This window comes from Ictidomys tridecemlineatus, chromosome 4, assembly GCF_052094955.1.
Source record: "Ictidomys tridecemlineatus isolate mIctTri1 chromosome 4, mIctTri1.hap1, whole genome shotgun sequence".
In the NCBI taxonomy this organism is placed as follows: domain Eukaryota; kingdom Metazoa; phylum Chordata; class Mammalia; order Rodentia; family Sciuridae; genus Ictidomys; species Ictidomys tridecemlineatus.
The window spans coordinates 190,877,457-190,896,330 of record NC_135480.1 but is presented as its reverse complement, the minus strand read 5'-3'; the positions used below and the strand labels follow the sequence as shown (position 1 = coordinate 190,896,330).

Below are 18,874 nucleotides of genomic sequence, written 5' to 3'. Positions count from 1 at the left end.
TCTCCCCCTTCCCTGGCAGAGCTTGAGACTGGCCAAGGGCTGGCCCTGCTGCCCCACCCTGCCCTCCCCACCCCCACCCCACGGGAGAAGGTACTCACTGATGGGGGCGTGTAAGGCCACGTGCTCCTGGTAGGGCGTGTAGTATTTGTACTGCTTCCCGCAGAATTCGCAGGTGTAATTCCCAGTTTCTGTCCAAGGAGGAGAGGACGTGTGAGAACGGGCACCCGGCCCCACCCAGAAACATCAGCATCCCCACCCAACTCCTCCTCCTTCTGGGACCACCAGCTGGAATCCACTCTGACTCTGGAGTCAGAAGGCCTGGGTTCAAATCCCAGCTCAGCCATTTTGAGCTGTGTACCCTCAGATAAGTCTCCAAACCCCTCTCTGTGCCTCACTTTTCCTAACTGCAAAATGGAATTAATGGTAGGACCACCTTATAGGATTGCTGTGAGGATTAAATGTGTCTGTCAAGTGCTTAGAACAGTACCTGGCACATGCTGTCCTCCTCCATCGCTCCACCCAAGCCCACCCGGGCCGTGACCCCAGCTGGCCTCCAATGTCACTCTCTCCACCAGTCCTCTGTAAGCCCTGCCCTCTGCAGGGGCCACACCCAGGGTCCCGCCTCTCGGGGGACCTTCCCTGTCCCCAGGCACCCCCCTCCCACGGGCAGCAAGGTCAGTTCTTCCTCTCAGGCCCCACTAGACTTTATCTTTACCTCTCTTTTGGCTTTGCCTAACTTCTTTCTTCTTAAAAATGTCTGATGTAATATTGTTCACTGGGGGAAAATTATAAAATACTGATAAATACAAGTACAAATTTTTAAAAATAAAGAGAAATTTCAATCACCTGTAATCCCCAAACAGAGAGCCTCTACCCCATGGAAGCAGAGAGGAACCTGTCCTCTGGCCCCGACCCCACCCTGCACTCTGCTCCTCTGGGGCATGCTTCTCTCTTGATATCATTTGTCTGGCTCCTGTGGCCTTGAATTAGCCGGCCCTGATCAATATCCTCTTTGTAACCTAGTGTATTCAATCGACAATCCTTTGTGGACATCTTGCCCAGTCAATAAGTATCGATCTCTGCAGCCGTTATTGGCTGCATGGCTCCCACGGGACTTTGGAATTCGCTGAGCCAGTCCCCTCCACCAAGGGACATTTAAAGCGTTTCAAAAAAATTTCCCCCTTATTTAAAAACAAAAAAAAACCCCAAAACCAAAAATGCTGTGACCACATCCTTACAGAAAGTTTTGCACATTTGCTTGTTAGTTTTGCAAGTGATTGCAAAATACAGGTCACGACACAGAATCTCCCTATGTTATTTCCTCAGGGTTTATTACAAGAGGTGGGGAAAGGGTTTGCATTTTTAAGGCTCTGGGTAAGCACAGCACCCCCACACCACCCAGAAGGCACAAGAAGGACTGTTTCTGTACTCTGCAGCTGGCGCTGGGTATGGTCCTCTGCCTGCATCTGGCAGATCTAGCAGGGAGAACTCTACTGCACGACTGGCTTATTTTCCATTTCTTTGATTTCTAACAAGATTGATTATTTTCATGTTTAATTAACTACAGTTTTTCTTTTGTGACTTTCTTCTCGTTTATGGCCAGTGCTTCAATAGGTCTATCTGCCCTTTAAAAAAAAAATCAATAAACTCTGTAGGTTATGGATATCAACATTTTGTTATATATGTTACAAGTCTTTTTTCTTAATTGGTTTCTTGGTCTGTTTTTATTTTTTTTCCACTCCCAGTATAGAGAGATTCAGAATTCTTTTGTTAAATAATCTCTGTAACTGACTCATGAACGCTGGCAAAGATAGGTATTTTACCTGCTGTTTATGGGCTTCCAAGTAATCAACTGTATTCATTCTATTATTCAAATCTTACATAATCTTGTTTGTCTAGTTGCTCTTGCAAAGATAAAATGTGGTGATAAATCCTCCCATTTCATTGCATTTCTAAATTTACTATGTATATTTAGACACAATGTTGTTTGATACATAAGGGTTACCTGATAAAAATCTTCATGAGGAACTGTATCATGTGTATCCTTCATGAACATGAAACCATCTTCTAATACAGCTCTCCTCTGGACTAGCAATGTCAGCACTCCTGGGAACCTCAGAAATGCTAATTCTCCCGACTTGCCCCCGAGACCCACTGAAAGAAAATTCTAGGTGTGGAGCCAACTGATGTGGTGTTGGAACAAGAACGTTCCAATGCATGGGGAAGTTGAAGAATTGCTGCTCTAACATGTGAGCTGTTTTATTGGCCTGGCGTTAATGTCAGCTTCTTGGAAATTTGTTGGTTTCTGCTACCTGTTTGTCTGCATGCACCTACAGACCCGATCCTTGCACTTTGACTGACTGGACTGTGCTAAGTGCCCACACAGAATCCTAAGCCAAAACAGGCACGATTCCTGTCTTCCAGGAGTTTTGGTCAGGAACCAGAGACGGAAAAACCAAGTAGCCACACAACAAATTTAAAACATGACATCTGCAACATGACAGGTGCTCTGAGAGAAACCTACACAGTGCCGCGAAAACCCAAGAGGGGGGTTTAAATCTCTTTAAGGACGCAGAAAATGGCACCTCGGAAAGAGCATGGCTCAGGGTAAAAGATAAGGAATCAACCACGTATGTCTCTAATAAACGGTTAGTAATTGGATTATTTTAGATTAACTTGACAATTTTTGGCTTCTACAAGAGGAGATGATGCCATTTGCTTTTACTGCTCTCATTGATTTGGTTTTACAAACTGAGCGTCCCTAGTCCAGAAATCCGAAATGCTCCAAGATCTGAAACTTGAGAGCTGACCAGATGCCACAAATAGAAAATTCCACGTCACAAAACTTTGGTCGTGCACCAAATTATTTAAAATACTTTATAAGATCATCTTCAGCCTACATGCGTAAGGTGGTTAGGAAACAAAAAAATGACTGATGTTTAGGCATGGGCTCCATCCCAAGGTATCTCATTAAGTAGATGCAGATCTTGCAAAGTCAGGGGAAAAAATATCCCAAATCCAAAACACTTCTGGTCCCAAGCATTGTAATAATGACCCTTATCATCTTTTCTCCTTTTCATGCCCTTTCTGGTTTGTTCCATTGGTTTCCAGGTATTTGGTCTGTGAACTCTTTGCTTTGCTCTAATATACTTTTTAAGATATATTTCTCTAATAGTCAATTGGCAGGTGGAAAGTTAGATTTTTAAGTCTGTCATCACACAGAAATACAGTTTAACTCGGGGGCTTCTCAACTTGGGCTCACTTACACATCACCTGGAAAGACTCTTACACAGGTCACGGGGCTCCACTGAGATTCGGATCTCAGGAATCCGTGTTAGGACCTAAGAATTCATCTTAAAGCAAGCTTCCAGTGTGGTATTCCTCGCTGAGCAGGAAAGGTTCAGCCTACTTTACTGCATCCCTGCTCCTCTCTCACCAGTTCCAAAATTGAGCCCTTTCCGGTGCTCTACGGCTTAGCTCCCTGGAACAGAGTTTCGAATAATTTTTTTGAAGATGGGCACATAGGAGAAACGATATGTTTCTGAGCCCTTGCTTTTTTATGTACTAATCATAATTGATAAAAAATTCTCAGATCAATCCTCTCCCCCTTTTAAAACACATCTCTTCTCTTTCAGCACTTCATGCTGCACGGTTCTGAGGCAAGTGTACCTTGCCTTCGTATGTAGGTGACTGGCTTCCCCACGCCTGGATGCCGGCGGAGCATTTCCCTTTATAGCTGTTTTAAAAAGTCACCAGGATCTATTTAGGTAAAGGGCTCTACGTGGACTCCACGTGACCCAGGATGAGCAATTGGTAAATCTGCACATCCAGGTCTTCCTGCGCCTGAGCGACGTTTTCTTTTGTTAGATCTCGGAGTGCCGCCTCCGTCCCAGTGGTGTCCCTCCACCAGCTACCTGGAAGGTCCCCTGCTGTCTGTATTCATCACGTGTTCCTTGTTACCCTCAGAATTTAACTATGTCCCTCTCCAGTTCCATTTCTTCAGGCTGATTCTGCCCTGGACACCCTGGCGAGTTGACACCCACCCAACATCCTCCTAATCAGTGGGGGTTTGCACTCTGATCTGACCGTCCCGCTGCGCCAGGACCCTCCGCCTCTCACACCTTCCTCTTGCCCTTTTGCTTCTCTACCCTACAACTTGAGGCTCCTCTTTGGGGAGTTCCTGCTACGGGCAGAACTGTGTCCCTCCTGTTGGGGTCAGATGAGGTTTTGAGGTGGGGAAGAAACTCCAGATGTCCAACGGGACCTCTGGTCCTGCTTCTCTGCCCTATGACGACACAGGGAAAAGCAGGCCACCTGCAACCCAGGAGGAGAGGGAGCCCGGTCATGCTGGCATCCTGACCTTGGACTTCCAGCCTCCAGAACCGTGAGAAATGAACTTCTGTGAAGCCACCAGGTCTAGGTCTGGTCTTCTGTTACGGCAGCCCAAGTGGCTAAGGTAGGTCACACTTCCTTATACTTGATTGAAGACATCAAAATTTTTTCATTTAGGTTTTGTGGAAGATCACTTTGAGAGAGAGGCTCCTCCTTGGAGTCTCCTAAATTCTTTCTCTAGTGATGTGGGGTCCCACGCTTGCTTGTTTGTTTTCCAAGTGACTCTTCCTTATCCAGGCATAAAGGTCACGTAAGCCAGAAACGAATCCCACTTTACTGTTTTAATAGGCAACATGAACACACTGTCCAATCCTTCCTCTTCCCGTGATCACAGTGGTGACTCTCGGGTCTGCAGCTGAAGGGCGAGGTGACACCCACCCAACACCCTGCTAATTAAGCATGCGACTGTCTCACTGCTCAGCCGGTGCCACAGGGAAGGCATGCTTGCTGCCAGGGTTGCCCCTCTCCCCTGGACCTGCAGAGCTTCACCTGGGGTAGTCAGTGTCTTCAGAATGCCCCGTGCCTCCACTGGAGCCTGTGCCCTCTGCTTGGCTGTTTCTAGGTCCTGTGGCACTGGCCTGAGCTGCAGAAGCTCTAGAAACAACACTCCTCTCCCAAGGAGGGTTCTGAGTGGCAGCAGGCGACGGCCTCACACAGCTGTCTTGCTCCATCACACAGAGCTGGCAGCTGGACCCAGTCTGATCGACCTGATGCAACTCCACACTCCTAATAACCTGTGGTAATTCCTCCCAGGTCCTAGCACGGGTTGTCTATCAGGTACTTCCAGAAACACAGAACAAGTTTCATCTTGCTTTGCATCTTCCTGGGGTTAACAGGTCCCGCTGATCTAATGCTTCCCGAGTAGGTGTCAAGGACTGTGCTAATTCCCTTACTCATATCGTCCCACCTAATCCCAGGACAATCCTGGAAGGAGAGTCTTATTGTTATCACACCATGTCAGTTTAAAGAGACTGAAGGTCACACAGATTAGAAAACTCGCCGGACATCACTCAGCTGGCAAATGGAGAGCATCTCTCAGTAACATGCCTCGTTTGTCACCCCCAGCCTAAGCCAGGTGTGGGGCTGGACATTCTGTGTACACAACTGTCCTGGAGAACAGGTCAAATTTACAGGTGAGTCAAGGGACTCTCAGAGGGGTAGGCACCCAAGGAAGGTGACACCAGCCTCCATACCCAGGCCTGAGTCAAAGCCTGTCTTCAAAATAATGATGCCACAGCTGGAAGGGTGGGGCTTTGGGGACACAGTGGACAGTCGGGAGAGCACGGAACGCTGCCTCTGTCCTCATTCTGACATGGACGTCCGACCTGCCCACTGACTATGCTGGGAACCTGTATGGTTCAGATCTGTGTTCCCTCTGGGACATCTGACTTCCAGCCGCCCCGTCCACCGAGGGTTCACTATGCATGTGGCGGGCACTGTGCCATCCACTCTGCAGACATTATCTCCTCTGCAGTTTCCTAAATGCTTTAAGAAGAAAACCAAGAACCATCCTCTGACCAGGAAGAACAAGCCTCTGGGGGACCCAGCCTTCGCTGGGCTGTACCGGGCTCCCTCTGGGGGGCAAGCTGATGTCGGTGTTATGGCTCCTTTGATTTCCACCCACCTGGATTCCATCACCCCCTTGTTCTTTGTTTTTGCAAATGCTCTTGGACACACCTCCCCAGGCTGGCCACCAGTCCCCTCGCGATCCCTCCTCCTCCTAGAAGCCACACTGGTCTTCCTGAAATGCAAACCTGGTCAAACTCCTCCCCACTTGGCAAAGGCTCTGCTCACTCCCGTGAGGAGGAACTCAGGGTGCCACCCTCTGCACCCAGAGCCCTGAGACCTGAGCTCCTCACCAATTCTCCTTTCCTTTCTCAGAACCAGCGCCCCCTCCTGCCTTTGCAATGTGATGTGAGAGCTCATTCCCCACCCTGTCCCCAACCTGGATTCCCAAGGCTGGACTCCCCGGGCTCCCAAGCTCCCCAAGCTCCTCTCTGGGTTGGGATTCTCTGCTCGGTTAACTACTTGTCTACTGCCCCTACCCCGACCCCCGTGGGAGTTACACATCTGTCCTGCTCACTGCTGTGTCCCCACAATGCTCAAGTCTAAGTTTGCTGGAAACAGGTCACACGGATGACTCCTGTCCTCAAGGGGGTTTATGGGAGTGGGACGGAGTGTCTGCAGGCAGCTGCCCGCACAGCCTCATCCACAGCTAAGCCCCTTCAAGTGACTAAGCTACCGTCTGAGCACCAACTATGTACCAGGCACTGTGTTGACAAGCAGCTTCTGTCCGTGATCTCATTTAATCCCCCAACAAGCCTGCAGGAGTGTCGTCCTCACCCACAGGAGGGGAGGCCGAGGTGCAGGATGGCTCAGACTGCGAGGACAACCGAGAGGTGGGTGGGAGAGCCCTGGCTCAGCCCGGGGCCTGGCCACCTGCACTGCCCTGACCTTGACCCTTTGCTGTCCCCAGCTCATGGAGAACTAATGTCCTGGGACTGCCCAGCCCAAGGGGTGACAGGTGGGCACTGTGGCTGCAGGGTGAGATGCCACCGCTCCAGTGACGGGCTGCAGCCCTGCCTCCCTCAGCCAGCCCCGCCCAGCCCCGGCCCCAGAGTCCCGCATACTTGGCCCAATTTTCTGGAATGGCTCTGGGGGCTCCTCCTTCACTTCATCAGTGGCCACAACACCTTGGTCGAAGGGGTCTGTGGGAGAACACACGGTCCTTAGCACCCTCGTCGTCCAGGTCTCGGGAGCCCAGAAGGGGACAGGGAAGGCAGGCAGCCACCAAGGACTTACCTGCCCGATTCTCGGGGGCCCCTTCCACACTGAACACTGTGCCAGGGCAGGAGGCAGCAGCCACAGAGGGAAGGAAGCAGACGAGAGCCCTGTTAGTCCCTGCCCGTCACTGCCTCTGTCCACTGTCCCCTGCCCCCAGCCTCAGTTCAGGGGTTGCCCTTGGGGCCAGGAGTGCTTCCTGAGCCAGTGTGGAAGGCCAGAGAGCACTCAGTGCCACCCCCCTCCACTCCAGGCCAGACCTGGAACGCTTCTGGATCCACAGGGCTGGGGTTGGGGTGTGAGGGGTCCTCTGTCCCCTCCATGGGGAGGGCATATCCCCAGGACAGCCTGCGCCTCCAGCTCCCTCCTTACCCCAGCAGGTGCCCACCCCCTGGGGCCTGCAGATGCTTTCTGCCTGGACCTGTTTCTGGGTCATCTATGTGCTCTCAAGGGCCAGAGCAGGAGCAAAGGGGAAGAGACATGGAGGGGAAGAGAAGCCAAGCTGCGGCTCAGACAAGCCGCAGGCGGGATCGGAGTGGGAGGCCCCAGGTGCTCTCCAGGTCCACCACCGGTTCTCCAGGATTCTTAAGACTCTACAAATTAACTACCTAAATTTATTGTTCTAATTTCAAGCTCCATAATCTAAGATGCTAAAATGTCATCATTCATTTTTAAAAATTGGTTTAATTTCAGTAGAGCATGCAAATGCTCAATATAAAACAGAAAAATGACACGATATGAAATTTCAATATTCGACTGATTTTTGACCTGTAAAGATGGCGATTTCACTTGGCTTCACCTAACAGGAGCATATGCGGACAAAGGTAGGGACACTCCCTCCCCCAGGATCCTCCAAGGTGGCTCACCCCCCTCGTGGTTCTGACTGCTGCCTGACCTTCCTTTGGGTGAGAGGAGGCTGTGGGCAGGGGTGGGGCTCACCATCCACGGCGTGCAGGTCCCGGTGCTCCTGGAAGCAGCTGTAGTACTTGTACTTCTTCCCGCAGATGTCACACGTGTACCTGAAGTTGTCTGCGAGGGCAGGAAAGACATGTGTTGGCCAGGGCTTCAGTCACCTGGGTTGGGGTTTCTGGCCAGTGCATCTGCCCCTGGAACCAAAGCTGGACGGCAGTTTGGAGAATCCACTCCAGAGCCACCTGGGCCTTGGCACTGCGGCCTCTTCTGAACCTGGGAGGGCCATGGCCCAGCCTGGACATCGCTCAACTGAGCCCCTCCCATGTGTACATCAGGGCCACTCAGTGCCCTCCCCCCCAGGCCAGACCTGGAACGCTTCTGGATCCACAGGTCTGGGGTTGGGGGGTTGGGGGTCTCTGTGGAGGTGACCAGGGAGCCTGGAAACGACTCCAAGAGCCACTCGCTGTAGGCTCCTAACAGGTTTCACCTCCCGACACAGAAATTATGTGAATATAACGATCACTGCAGCTTCCACAGGAATGGGGTGAGCATGTGCAAGGAGCCAGCCTTTCCCTGTGCCTCCTCGGTTAGTCTTTGCAACAGAGGAAGAAAGCAGTCTCCCGTTTCTGCTGGAGGAAACTGAGGACCAGAAGAGACCGACCCAAGGTCCACAGCTAGGAGTGTAGGTGGCTTCAGAGCTGGGGCCCAGTGACCCTCACTGGCTGGTGTCCTGCCTTTTCCCCTGGTTAAGGACTCAGCTGCAGACCATCCCTGACAGAGTTCCTGCTACAAGGGCAGGGCTGAGTGTCTGTGTGGAGACGCTGGGCCTCTGCGGCCTGAGCTGCTCAGCACCTGGCCCTCTCCAGAAAGTCATCCTGGCCCCTGGCGCAGGAAAGTGCACGGATCGTAAGCAAACATGGTCACTCCTGTGGGACCAGCCTCTGGCTCAGAGGCCAAGGACAACCACCTCCCCACCACCTCTCCACCCTGCCGGTGGCCCCTCTCTTGACTCAACCAGCTCTGCTGTCCCCCGTGGCTGTGCCTTCTGTGGCCTCAGCCTCTTCTCTGCCCGGCCTCTCCTACTCCATGCTACTGCATGGCAGCAGGGGAACATGCTGGCTGATCACCAGCCAGCCCCGGGCATCTGGATGGCATCTGGGTGGCCTCTGGTTGGGAGCTGTTAGTGCACCAAGAATATGCGACTTTACATCTCTGATGAACATGCGCAGACATTTCTTTTTCCTTTTCTTTTCAGTTGTTGATAGACCTTTATTCCATTCACTTATTGATATGTGGTGCTGGGAATCACACCCAGTGCCTCACATGTGCCAGGTAAGTGCTCTATCACTGAGCCCCAGCCCAGCCCAGACACTGCCTTTGGATATTCACTTAAGGGAGGAACTACGGGCTCTGGAAGCTCAGTGAGGGGTGAACACTCCAGTCTACACCCAGTTGGATGGCTGCTTACCAGGCCCTTAGGGTGTGGGGCAGGCAGAAGCCCAATTGGGCCTGGGCCTGTGTAGCAAAGCAAATGTCAAGGCCCCCTGTGGTCCCAGGTGCTGGGATATGGCACCTTGGGGCAAAGACCAATAAGCAATCATGACCATGGCTGCTGTGCTCACGAGAAACCCAGAACAGCATTTCTCCAAGGTCAGCTCACCACCCCAGACACATAAGTCAGTGCCCAGAGAACCTGGGACGCCCAGGTGGCCTGGGCTGCTTCTGTCCAGGCACCTTGTCCACGTGCTTGCTCATCCAATTACAGCTCAAGGATTCCCAAAGTTCTTTGGCCAGAGAACCCCTCATGGACAGAACACCTGTTAACCTCCCCAGAACGGGGATGCCAGGACCCCCCTCTGGCTTCTGTGGGGCACCAAGTTCTGTTTCCATATAAGGCCCCTCTGGCTCCAGAGGCCGGACCCCTGCTATATGTCTCTCAGAAGCAAATTTGGGGGCGCCCTGAGGGATGAACTGAACAGCCCCCTCTTCCTCCCATAGCCCAGCTTCACCCCAACCAACCACGAGGAGCGGGGTACTCACTGCTTTGGGAGGCTCCCTCCCCTGAGGTGGCTTCGGTGTCTGTGGGAGAGAGCGAGAGTGGGAAGGAGGTGAGCTGGACGAAGGCCACGGGTACAGTGAGGGGAGGTGGAGCAGCTGGCAGAGAGGGGCCCTGGAGCACCGGGGACCGTGCTGCGGCCTTCTGTGACCCCGACACCAACCAGCCTTGAGTCTGCAGCTTGCTCCCCGCTGCCAGGCTGGGGGCGGGCAGGTGCCGCCCTCCTGGCCCTCAGCTTCAGAATGGGCAGCAGCCACTGGCCCACTCCTCGCTGTCACCAGGAACACACAGAAGGACACGGGCACCTGCCCTGCAGGGTGGCCGACAGCACACAGAACTGAGTGTCCCGGGAGGCATGAAGCCCAGGTGGAGAGGCAGGGAGCCCTGGAGGCAGAGGCTAGGCAGCCTGCCCCGCGGTGCCCCTCGGCTCATGTGTACCCCACACTAAGGAGGCCTCGCTCAGCGCCTTGGCCCTCCCCCATGGCAGAGAGGAAAGCGAGAGCTGGAAAAGCTGGGAGCTCTCTGGGGACACCCATGGAACCCAAGTGGGAAAGTGGGCAGAGAACAGAAGGGGTGGCCTGGGACCCGCTCACCTCGGTGCGCCCGCACGTGGGTCTGGAAGCAGTTGTAATACTTGTACTTCTTGCCACAGATCCCACACTCGTAGGACCCTGGAAAACACAAGAGGAGAGAGGGGACCCGTCAGCCACCCTGCAATCCACAGGGGCCCGGGACCCATGGGTGATGCCACCAGGCACTGCTAACTGTGTCTCAGGGCAGGGAAGTTTCCTAGCAAGCAAAGAGGGGCATGGACCAGCAGAGATGGCCCCGGGTCCTTGCCCGGGTCTGTCTCCAACTCTGTGCGTGACCTTGGGCAAGGTGCCACCATTTCTGGGCCTCAGCTTCCCAATCGGAAAGACAGAGAGGAGGCGTCCTGGGCTCCCTCTGCCGACACCTGGGGACGAAGGTGCAGGGGAACGCGGGGTGCTCTGAGGGGAGTAACTGCACCTCCACGGAATCCTTCCCCAAATGCATCTGGTCATGTCCAGCTACCCCTTTTCCAGGATGGGAGAGAGGTTAAGAGGACAGACTTCAAAATTAGGAGGTGCCTCAGTCCTTGTCCCTCCTCTGCCTTTTACCAGCAGCAGCATCTTGTTTTGTGGGGTACGAGGGACTGAACTCAGGGGCACTCAGCCACTGAGCCACATCCTTAGCCCTATTTGTATTTTATTTAGAGACAGGGCCTCACTGAGTTGCTTAGTGCTTCGCTGTTGCTGAGGCTGGCTTTGAACTTGTGATCCTCCTGCCTCAGCCTCCTGAGCTGCAGGATTACAGGCATGCGCCACGGCACCTGGCTAACAGCAGCATCTCAATCCCTCAGGTACATCAAGCTCTTTCTGTTCATTGCAGACCTCCGGGGGCTCTGCACTGCCCCAGGGCAGACCTTGGGCCCTGCCACAGATCTGCTTGGCAAGGAGAACACCCCACACCTGCAGAGGAATGACAGTGCACCCTGAAACACAGAGACCAACATGGTGCAAACACCTGACTCCAGTCCCCAGTGGGCCTTCCTCCCAGGAGCAGACGGACTGAAACAGCTGAACTCCCCAGAGAGCGCTTCAGATGGGTGAAGCTTCAGATGGATGGCATGGGGTTGGGTCCATGGCAGGAAGCCAGGCAGAGCCCATGGGACACAGCCTGGCAGGGCCCTAGGAGCAGAGACTCTGACCCTCCCCTCCCCACCCACCAGGCCCTCACACAGGCCGGATGCCGCCTGCGCCCAGCCCTGCTCTTGCCAACACAACAGCCAGGGAGCACCTCCGGGCACAGAGGCCCTGGACCAGTCTCGGTGCTCTAGAAAGGCTGGGGCAGGACTAGGAATCTGCCTTTTCCAAAAAGGTCCCAGGGGATTCTGGTGCCCCGTGGCCAGGTATGGGGACACTGGCTTTAGGCAAGGCCTGGGACGGAGCTCAGCCTCATAATTCCAGCTGTGCCTCAGTTTCCTCGCTGGAAAACCAGGGAGTGCAAGAGGTCAAGGTCAAGACTGAAACAGCATGAACTGTGCTCTCGTCCCAACCCAGACATCTGCGGAGGCACCAACCACCACTCTTTGCCGTGCCTGGAAGCTAAGGCTCTGTCCCTGGGTGTGGGCTCTAGGAGTCAGAGTCAGCAGGAGAACGCTGGGTGGGCAGTGTGACTGCTGGCTCGGCACTGGCAGCCCTCGGCTGCCTGACCCCACACACATACCTTCACCTGCCCGAGCCTTGGTTTTCCCACCCGTAAAAGGACTACGCTCTCCACTCCTAATCTCTACTCCCCGTGAGTGAGGTCAGTCCCGTGAGCCAGCGCACAGAGGTGGAGGTGACGAAGAGAGGCCGGCGCCAGTGCTACTACTGTGGATCCTCTAGGGTGACTGTCACTCTAAGGCCCATGTGGGACCCTGCAGTCTGTCATTTAAAGGTCTGCATTTGTATTCCCTGTCACATGGGAAAACAGACCAACACGTGGAGGGCCAAGTTCACACTGCGCGGCTCTCTGTATTTAGCCCTGTGATTGGCACACAGTGAGGGTGCCATAAATTCTTGGTGTCTTGCTGCTGTCCTCATCTGTCACCAAGTGACAATGACCCTGACTCTCTTCTGGCCGCCACTACCCCTCTTCAACAGTTTCTGCCAATTCCCCTTCAACTGAGCAAGGATTTATTGAGCATGTGCAACAGGCCGGGCACTGAGGCCCCACCAGTGAGCAAGATGTGATCTCTGCCCTCTCTCTAATGGGGAGCAGACAGGTCACCAGGCCCGGGGACAAATGGGGCCTGCTGTGTACCAGGCACTGTGCTAAAGCCCGGCCAGCCATGGACTTCAGAGAGGAACCCTGAGGTGTGGTCATCCCTGCCTTGTCAGGGCTCCCGTGACTGGTTCCTGGTGAGTCGGGTCCTGGGGGCATGGAGGTAGAACCCAGCCCAGCTGCAGAGAGGGGCGGAGTCCATGGGGTCAATACAAGCCACACCCCCTGGCTTCAGAGGCTTCTCCCCCTTCCCCTGGAGAGCCCCAGGCACAGGCAGCCTGGCTCTAAGGCCTGGCCCCACCCAGGGAGTCCAGGCTGCTCCTGGGCCTTGGCCTGTGGGCATGGAGCTTTGAGCTCTAGCAGGATGGGCCTGCCCTTGGGTTCCCATCTGTGGAGGGTGCCAGGTGGACAGAGGTGGGGTGAGACGGGGAAGAGCTCACTAGAGCGGCCGCCCCATGTGTGGTGCTATGAGCCAATCTGGGTTCAAACATCAGGTCGCTGTCAGGAGTCAGGGGAGCCTCGGGCAGGCCTTGGGATGAGCCACACTTCAGGATTCCTCTCTGCAACATTGTGCCCACAGAACAGGGGGACAGTAACACTGTGGTCCTCATCACAGTGCACGGCACGCAGCAGGCATTTGATAAAGGACAGCTGCTGTTATCGTCGGCATTTACAGTTTTTTCTTTGGCGTTCAACTCCCTGAATGCTTCCCAAGAAGCAGGATCGTGGCCAAGGGACTGTGAGGAAAGACCTCCCAGTGTGGCCAGTCCCCGGGTCGGTCTGAAAAGTCCTGTAGTGAAGGACGCCACTGCTGCTTAACCCAGGGTCTCCCAGACACCTGTGGCCATGGGGCCCTCTTGTCCCTGCCTTGTTTCACAGGGTTGTGACTCAAAGGAAGTGCTGAGGGAGGGGTCCCGGCTTCACAGAACCCCAGATTTCCAAACGCTCCACCCTCCCTCTGCCAGCCACTGTTTCTGGAGCCCCAGAGCAGATAGGTGCTCTCGAGGTGGCGCTAACAAGGTGACAGGGTGTTGTGGATGGTCCCTGTGCCTGAGCCACTGCAGGCCTGCTTCAACAGGGACTGCAGCCGGTGGCTACTCAGTCACTGCCACCTCATGCTGACCTGGATCAGGCCCTGTCCCTCGTCCATCACGTACCCGGTGTACATCTCAACGCTTGGTCAAAAATCCAGGTCCCTGAATACCGGCCTCGCACAGATCCGCAGCGGGGGCTGGCTTCGGGCGCTTTTCCATCTGAATTGCATAAGAAATCAGAAAGAGCCCTCAATTCGGGAGAATGCCAGGGAGTTAGGGAGGGGCAGGTCAGGGGGGGGGCACAGGGCCTGATCCTGATGGCCTGTCCCCTGCACCATCAGGGCTTCAGAATCCTCGGCTGCATGTCGGGATGAGGGGCCACCTCCTCACTCATGAACGCCTACTGCCAGGCAGCCCCTGTGGGGTCCCCTCGTGCCCCTGCAGAGTTCTGTTTCTGTTCTTCACACCTGAATAACTCAAGCTTCCTTCAAGATACAAAGAACTCACTACCAAGGAGGCCAGAAACAGCAGGAAGCAGCAGCCCAAGATAAAACCCCCTCAAGTTTTGTGTGTGTGGTATACAACAGGCACTCAATAAATGATAGCTTCTGTTACCATCAGCCTTTCCAACTTTTGGGGTGTGTGTGTGGGCGGGGGACTCAACTTCCTGAATGCCTCCCAGGAAAATAAGGAGCATGTTTTTCTCTATATCCTGGCGCATCACACAATCATAACTCGAGTTTCTGCCCCCAAACCTTCCAGTAAGATGACCTTCCATGGAGATGTGCCCCATGGGCACTGTGCCTGTGTCCCCTGGCCACTATCACCCTCAGGCTAGTGCAGGGAGCACCACAGAAGCTTCTCTTTGCTTTCTGCTCAATCCCCTGCCCTGCTGATGCCCTGCTGTGCGTCCTCCTGGTCCTCTGGTCCCCAGCTGCTCCTGTCCCTTCCTAAACCTCAGCAGTCACCGTCACCATCCACCTGCTCAGTGCCAGGCTCTGCAGTTATGTGCGGCAATCGCCCAATTCACAGGGCAGCAGGTGGCCACGGGGTCCCATCCCAGGGCTGCCCTCCAGCTCAGGTCATCCTCATGATCCCAGCAGGTAAGTGATCACCATCCCCATTTTTCAGTGGAGAGAATTGAGGATCAAAGGGGCGACCAGCCAGAGGTTGCTGGACCTGCCACGCCACCAGCTTCTCTGGGACAGCGCCCTGTGCTTGTGAGCAGTGGCCACTGACAGCCCCGCGGGCCTCGCCTCCCTTCTCCAGTTCCCAAGCCCGCTATCCCACAGGTGAGCACCCGGTCCTAGAGGTTCATCAGCCAATGTCGGACGAGAAAATGGGCTCAGGGCCAGCCTTCAGGCTCCAGAGCCCTGGGTGCCAGGTCACTTCCCGGATGCCGAGCGAGCCGTGTTCCCGCCAGTCGCGGAGCTCCCTGTGGCTCTGCAGGGCAGCAGAGCCCCCGCCGTGTCTGGTGCAGCCACAGGGCTCCCCAGAGCACCCCACTCAGTGTCCTGGCTCAGCTCCAGGATGGCAGGCAGGACTCACCAGCCAGGAGCCCAACCTTGTGCCCTTCCGTCTGTCTTGCGCTGCAAGGAGTCCCCAGTCCCCAGCCTACAAGACGAGTCCTTGTCAACGCTCCCACCTGCACCTGCTGGAGCACCTGGCGGAGGCCTAGAGCACCCGAGGCAGCCTGGCGAGGTGTGTGGGGAGATGTGGGCGGGGCCTACAGAGGAGGCGGGCTCCCGAGGACAGGGAAGGCGGGTGGCAACACTCAGCTACCATCCAGGGCACACAGTTAACTCTAGGGAAACTGGACACCTTTCAGAAGAAAGAAAATACAGCAGGACGGAAACCAAGGCTGATGAGAGAAGGTCACAGGTCAAGTGCTCAGGGGATCCCCGACTTCTTAGTCCCAAGGCACCATGGGAGCTGGCCCAGGGTTTGCCTGAGGACAGGGGTGCTTCGAGAGGACAAGTGGACGGTGGACTTCTGATCTTTCCAAGAAGGGATACAGATCCTAGGGGGTTGTGGCAGCTGTCCAGGGGACAGTAGTTTTAAGTCAATTCTCCAGGCATCAACTTCCAAACAGACTCTTTCCTAAAATCAACGCACCGGTGCTGGTGGCAGGGGGAGGCCCACGCACTGTCCCCCCCACACCCTCCTCTCACCCTTCTCCCCTTTATAAACCAAAGGGCATCCTTTCCCCACCCTAATCTTGCCACAGTGCCTCCCCAGGGAAAGCCTCAGGGCTCCAAGCACAGAGAAGATCCGAAATACCAGGGCTGGGAAGGTGACTGGATCTAATGACTGGGGACAATTCCATTTCTGAATCCAAAGATTTCCTATTCTCTGCTTTCACCCCAAATAAAGAAGGATCTAATAGAGCTGTTAGCAAAGAGACCGTTAAAAATCCCGTCAGATCACAGACCCCTGCATGATTTTTGGCATACATCTTAGAAGAAGTTCAAAGAACAGAGTGACATTGCTGAGTGACACCACCGACAGAGCGCCAGCCACCGCCAGCTCCTGATTCACACACTCAAGCTTCCTAAGCACTTCCCTCTGTGAACACCAAAGACCAGGAATGAGACGGAGGCTGTCTTGCCTCATCCCAGCAGCGAGAAACAGGAATTTGCAGATACAGGAGCCAAATGAGGAAGCAATCAAGCCCCAGCCATTCCATCGGGAAGTGTGCTTTCGATAATTTTTTACTTTTACATTTGCTATTTATCTAAATTTGCTTTTGACGAATTGCATGCTAATAACAACTCAATCTGAAAAAAAAATTGTGCTTTAAAATGCAGGGCTTTATGATCTCAGGGTTTTTTTTTTTTTTCCAGAAATTTCTACTTCAATTTATGTACCTCTTGTTGTGGTGGATGAGTGTGAAACAGTGATCAATAAAAGACTTTGAAGCATAAAAAATATATTACATTAGGATAAAACCCCGGGGGGAAGTGGACTGGAAATAAGAGTTCAAGGAGAAAAAGGAAAGATATAAAATACGTGGCTGTTAAAGATGAGCTTGCTCTTATGTTTTTTAAGTGACGATGGCGGATATTCAAATAGCAATGCTGTTTCACGGATTCCCTTGGATACATTTAGAAGAGAGGTTCACAGCTTTATTTCCAAAGTGCCACCCTTTTTGAAATACAGTATTCCAGAAACCGTATCCTTTGCAATTACTTAAACTTTGGATAGAAACGTTAAGACGTCAACTCAAAAATGTGCAAGAACAAACACACTGCGTCTCAACACTCTTTTAGGAGGGAACAAAAAATGATAGTTCCTATCATCCCCGGGTCACCTCAGAGGTGTCAATGTCCTGATGCCTGCATCTGGCTTGCTTTCGGCTCTCCCTTAAGCCCTTTTCATGTCTACCACTCCTCTCTGCCCTAAGGTTCCCTCTGGAAAGACATTACCCCACCCACTGACACTCATGAGCTTAGGAACTCCCATTCCCAGTCCCCTGGCTTGTCCATGAACCCACGGCATGTGCAGTCCAGGAACGCCTTCCAGCAGGGATCCTCCAACAGGTCCCTTCCCACTGGAGACCACCAGATGGAGAGTCGCTGCAGAGACCACACGGGCCTGGAGGGCAGCCAGGACCCTTCTTTCTCCATGGCGCTGCAAAGGGCTTCGCGCTGGTTCTGGCAGGCCTGGGCGCGAAGCCCTGCCAACAACCCATTGAAACAGGACACTAGCTGTCAGCTGGCTCTGCAAAGCAGGACCTGGCACCTTCACCGCCTGAGCTTGTCACAGGCCGAAACCCACGTGGCCGCGCCCGAGTGGCTGTCAAGCTCTCTGCTGCTCCTCCCAGAGGCCAGCCCAGCTGCCACTTTGGGACTGAGGCTCCCTCCTCGTCTGCGCCCCCTCCCTGGGGGCTCAGAACTTGCCTAGAAACCCTGCAGATTCCTGACCCCCGACTCCATTCCTAGAGCCCCCCCAGTGACCCCCCCTCCTCACCCATCTCCCTCACACACTTACATCGGGGTACCAAACCGTTCCTCAGTCACCACGTCCTTCCTGTTACTGAACTGAAATTGTCCCCTGGTGACGTCCCTGTGCTGGCTGGGCCCACCCAGAACGTGTCTGCTCCAAGCCCCCCTCCCCTCCCCCGACACCGCCCTCCTCAGGGCACACTGTCCCCAGCTCTTCCACAGGAATCCTCCCCACAGTTAACTCTCTGGAATAACCTGGCTGGTCCTTCGTGCCCCACACCAGAAAGCCCAGACCCCCGGGCTCCATGCACCTGCAGCCCCCAGCCCCTCACCTGGCCTTCCTCAGGATTAAGGACCAACGGACCCATGGCTCAGAGAACAGCCTTCACATTCTGACCACCATGAGGGGGGCTGGCGTCCCTACCTCTTGGAAGCAGGGAATGGTCCACAGCCGGTTGTCCGGTATAAACCCATTGCCTTGGGTGCGTCTGGGCTAAGGAGACTTCCACTCCAATTCTCCATTTCTAGCTGAGGGGCAGTGACTGCTTGGTGTGCCGGGTTGAGCAGGATTCTGAGGTACACTGCGGTATGGTGATCACTTGGCCATGCCATGAACGTGGAATTGGGCAGTGCCTCTGTTTATCACTCCTCAGAGAGGAGCTCCTGAGACCTCAAGCATGGTCCAGCCACGGCACAAGGCTTGTCGGGCAGCTGTGCCTGGAGTCTGTCAAGTGGGCACGGGACCTGTCAACTGGCTTTCTTTCACTTCTGGTTTTACCTGACCAAGCTGTCAAGTTCAGGATTATCTGTACACTTCTTGCTCAAAAAAAAAAAAAAAAAAAGGCTGGGGGTCTTGCCCCCAAACCCCACATCAGCTCCAATGGCTGTGATTTTTTTTTTTCCAGTGCTGGGGATGAAACCCTACTGGATACACCCCCAACCCCTTTTTATACTTCATTTGAAACAGG

The 18,874-nt window shown here is 54.1% G+C and overlaps 1 protein-coding gene across 17 annotated transcripts in view; it reads right to left on the bottom strand.

Moving 5' to 3' along the window:
- Nucleotides 1–18,874, bottom strand: part of Znf618 (zinc finger protein 618) — a 153,093-nt gene that overhangs the window by 31,675 nt on the left and 102,544 nt on the right. For 8 of the 17 annotated variants that reach the window (XM_078047999.1, XM_078048000.1, XM_078048009.1 and 5 more), the window contains 8 exons: nucleotides 14,086–14,181; nucleotides 10,735–10,812; nucleotides 10,126–10,164; nucleotides 8,113–8,202; nucleotides 7,195–7,230; nucleotides 7,023–7,100; nucleotides 716–775; nucleotides 99–188 (listed from right to left, as the gene is read on the bottom strand). In XM_078047999.1, the coding sequence (XP_077904125.1) occupies nucleotides 99–188; nucleotides 716–775; nucleotides 7,023–7,100; nucleotides 7,195–7,230; nucleotides 8,113–8,202; nucleotides 10,126–10,164; nucleotides 10,735–10,812; nucleotides 14,086–14,181 (567 nt within the window). The remainder of the gene's footprint in view (nucleotides 1–98; nucleotides 189–715; nucleotides 776–7,022; nucleotides 7,101–7,194; nucleotides 7,231–8,112; nucleotides 8,203–10,125; nucleotides 10,165–10,734; nucleotides 10,813–14,085; nucleotides 14,182–18,874) is intronic. The other 9 variants (XM_078048001.1, XM_078048002.1, XM_078048011.1 and 6 more) reach the window with 3 other exon arrangements.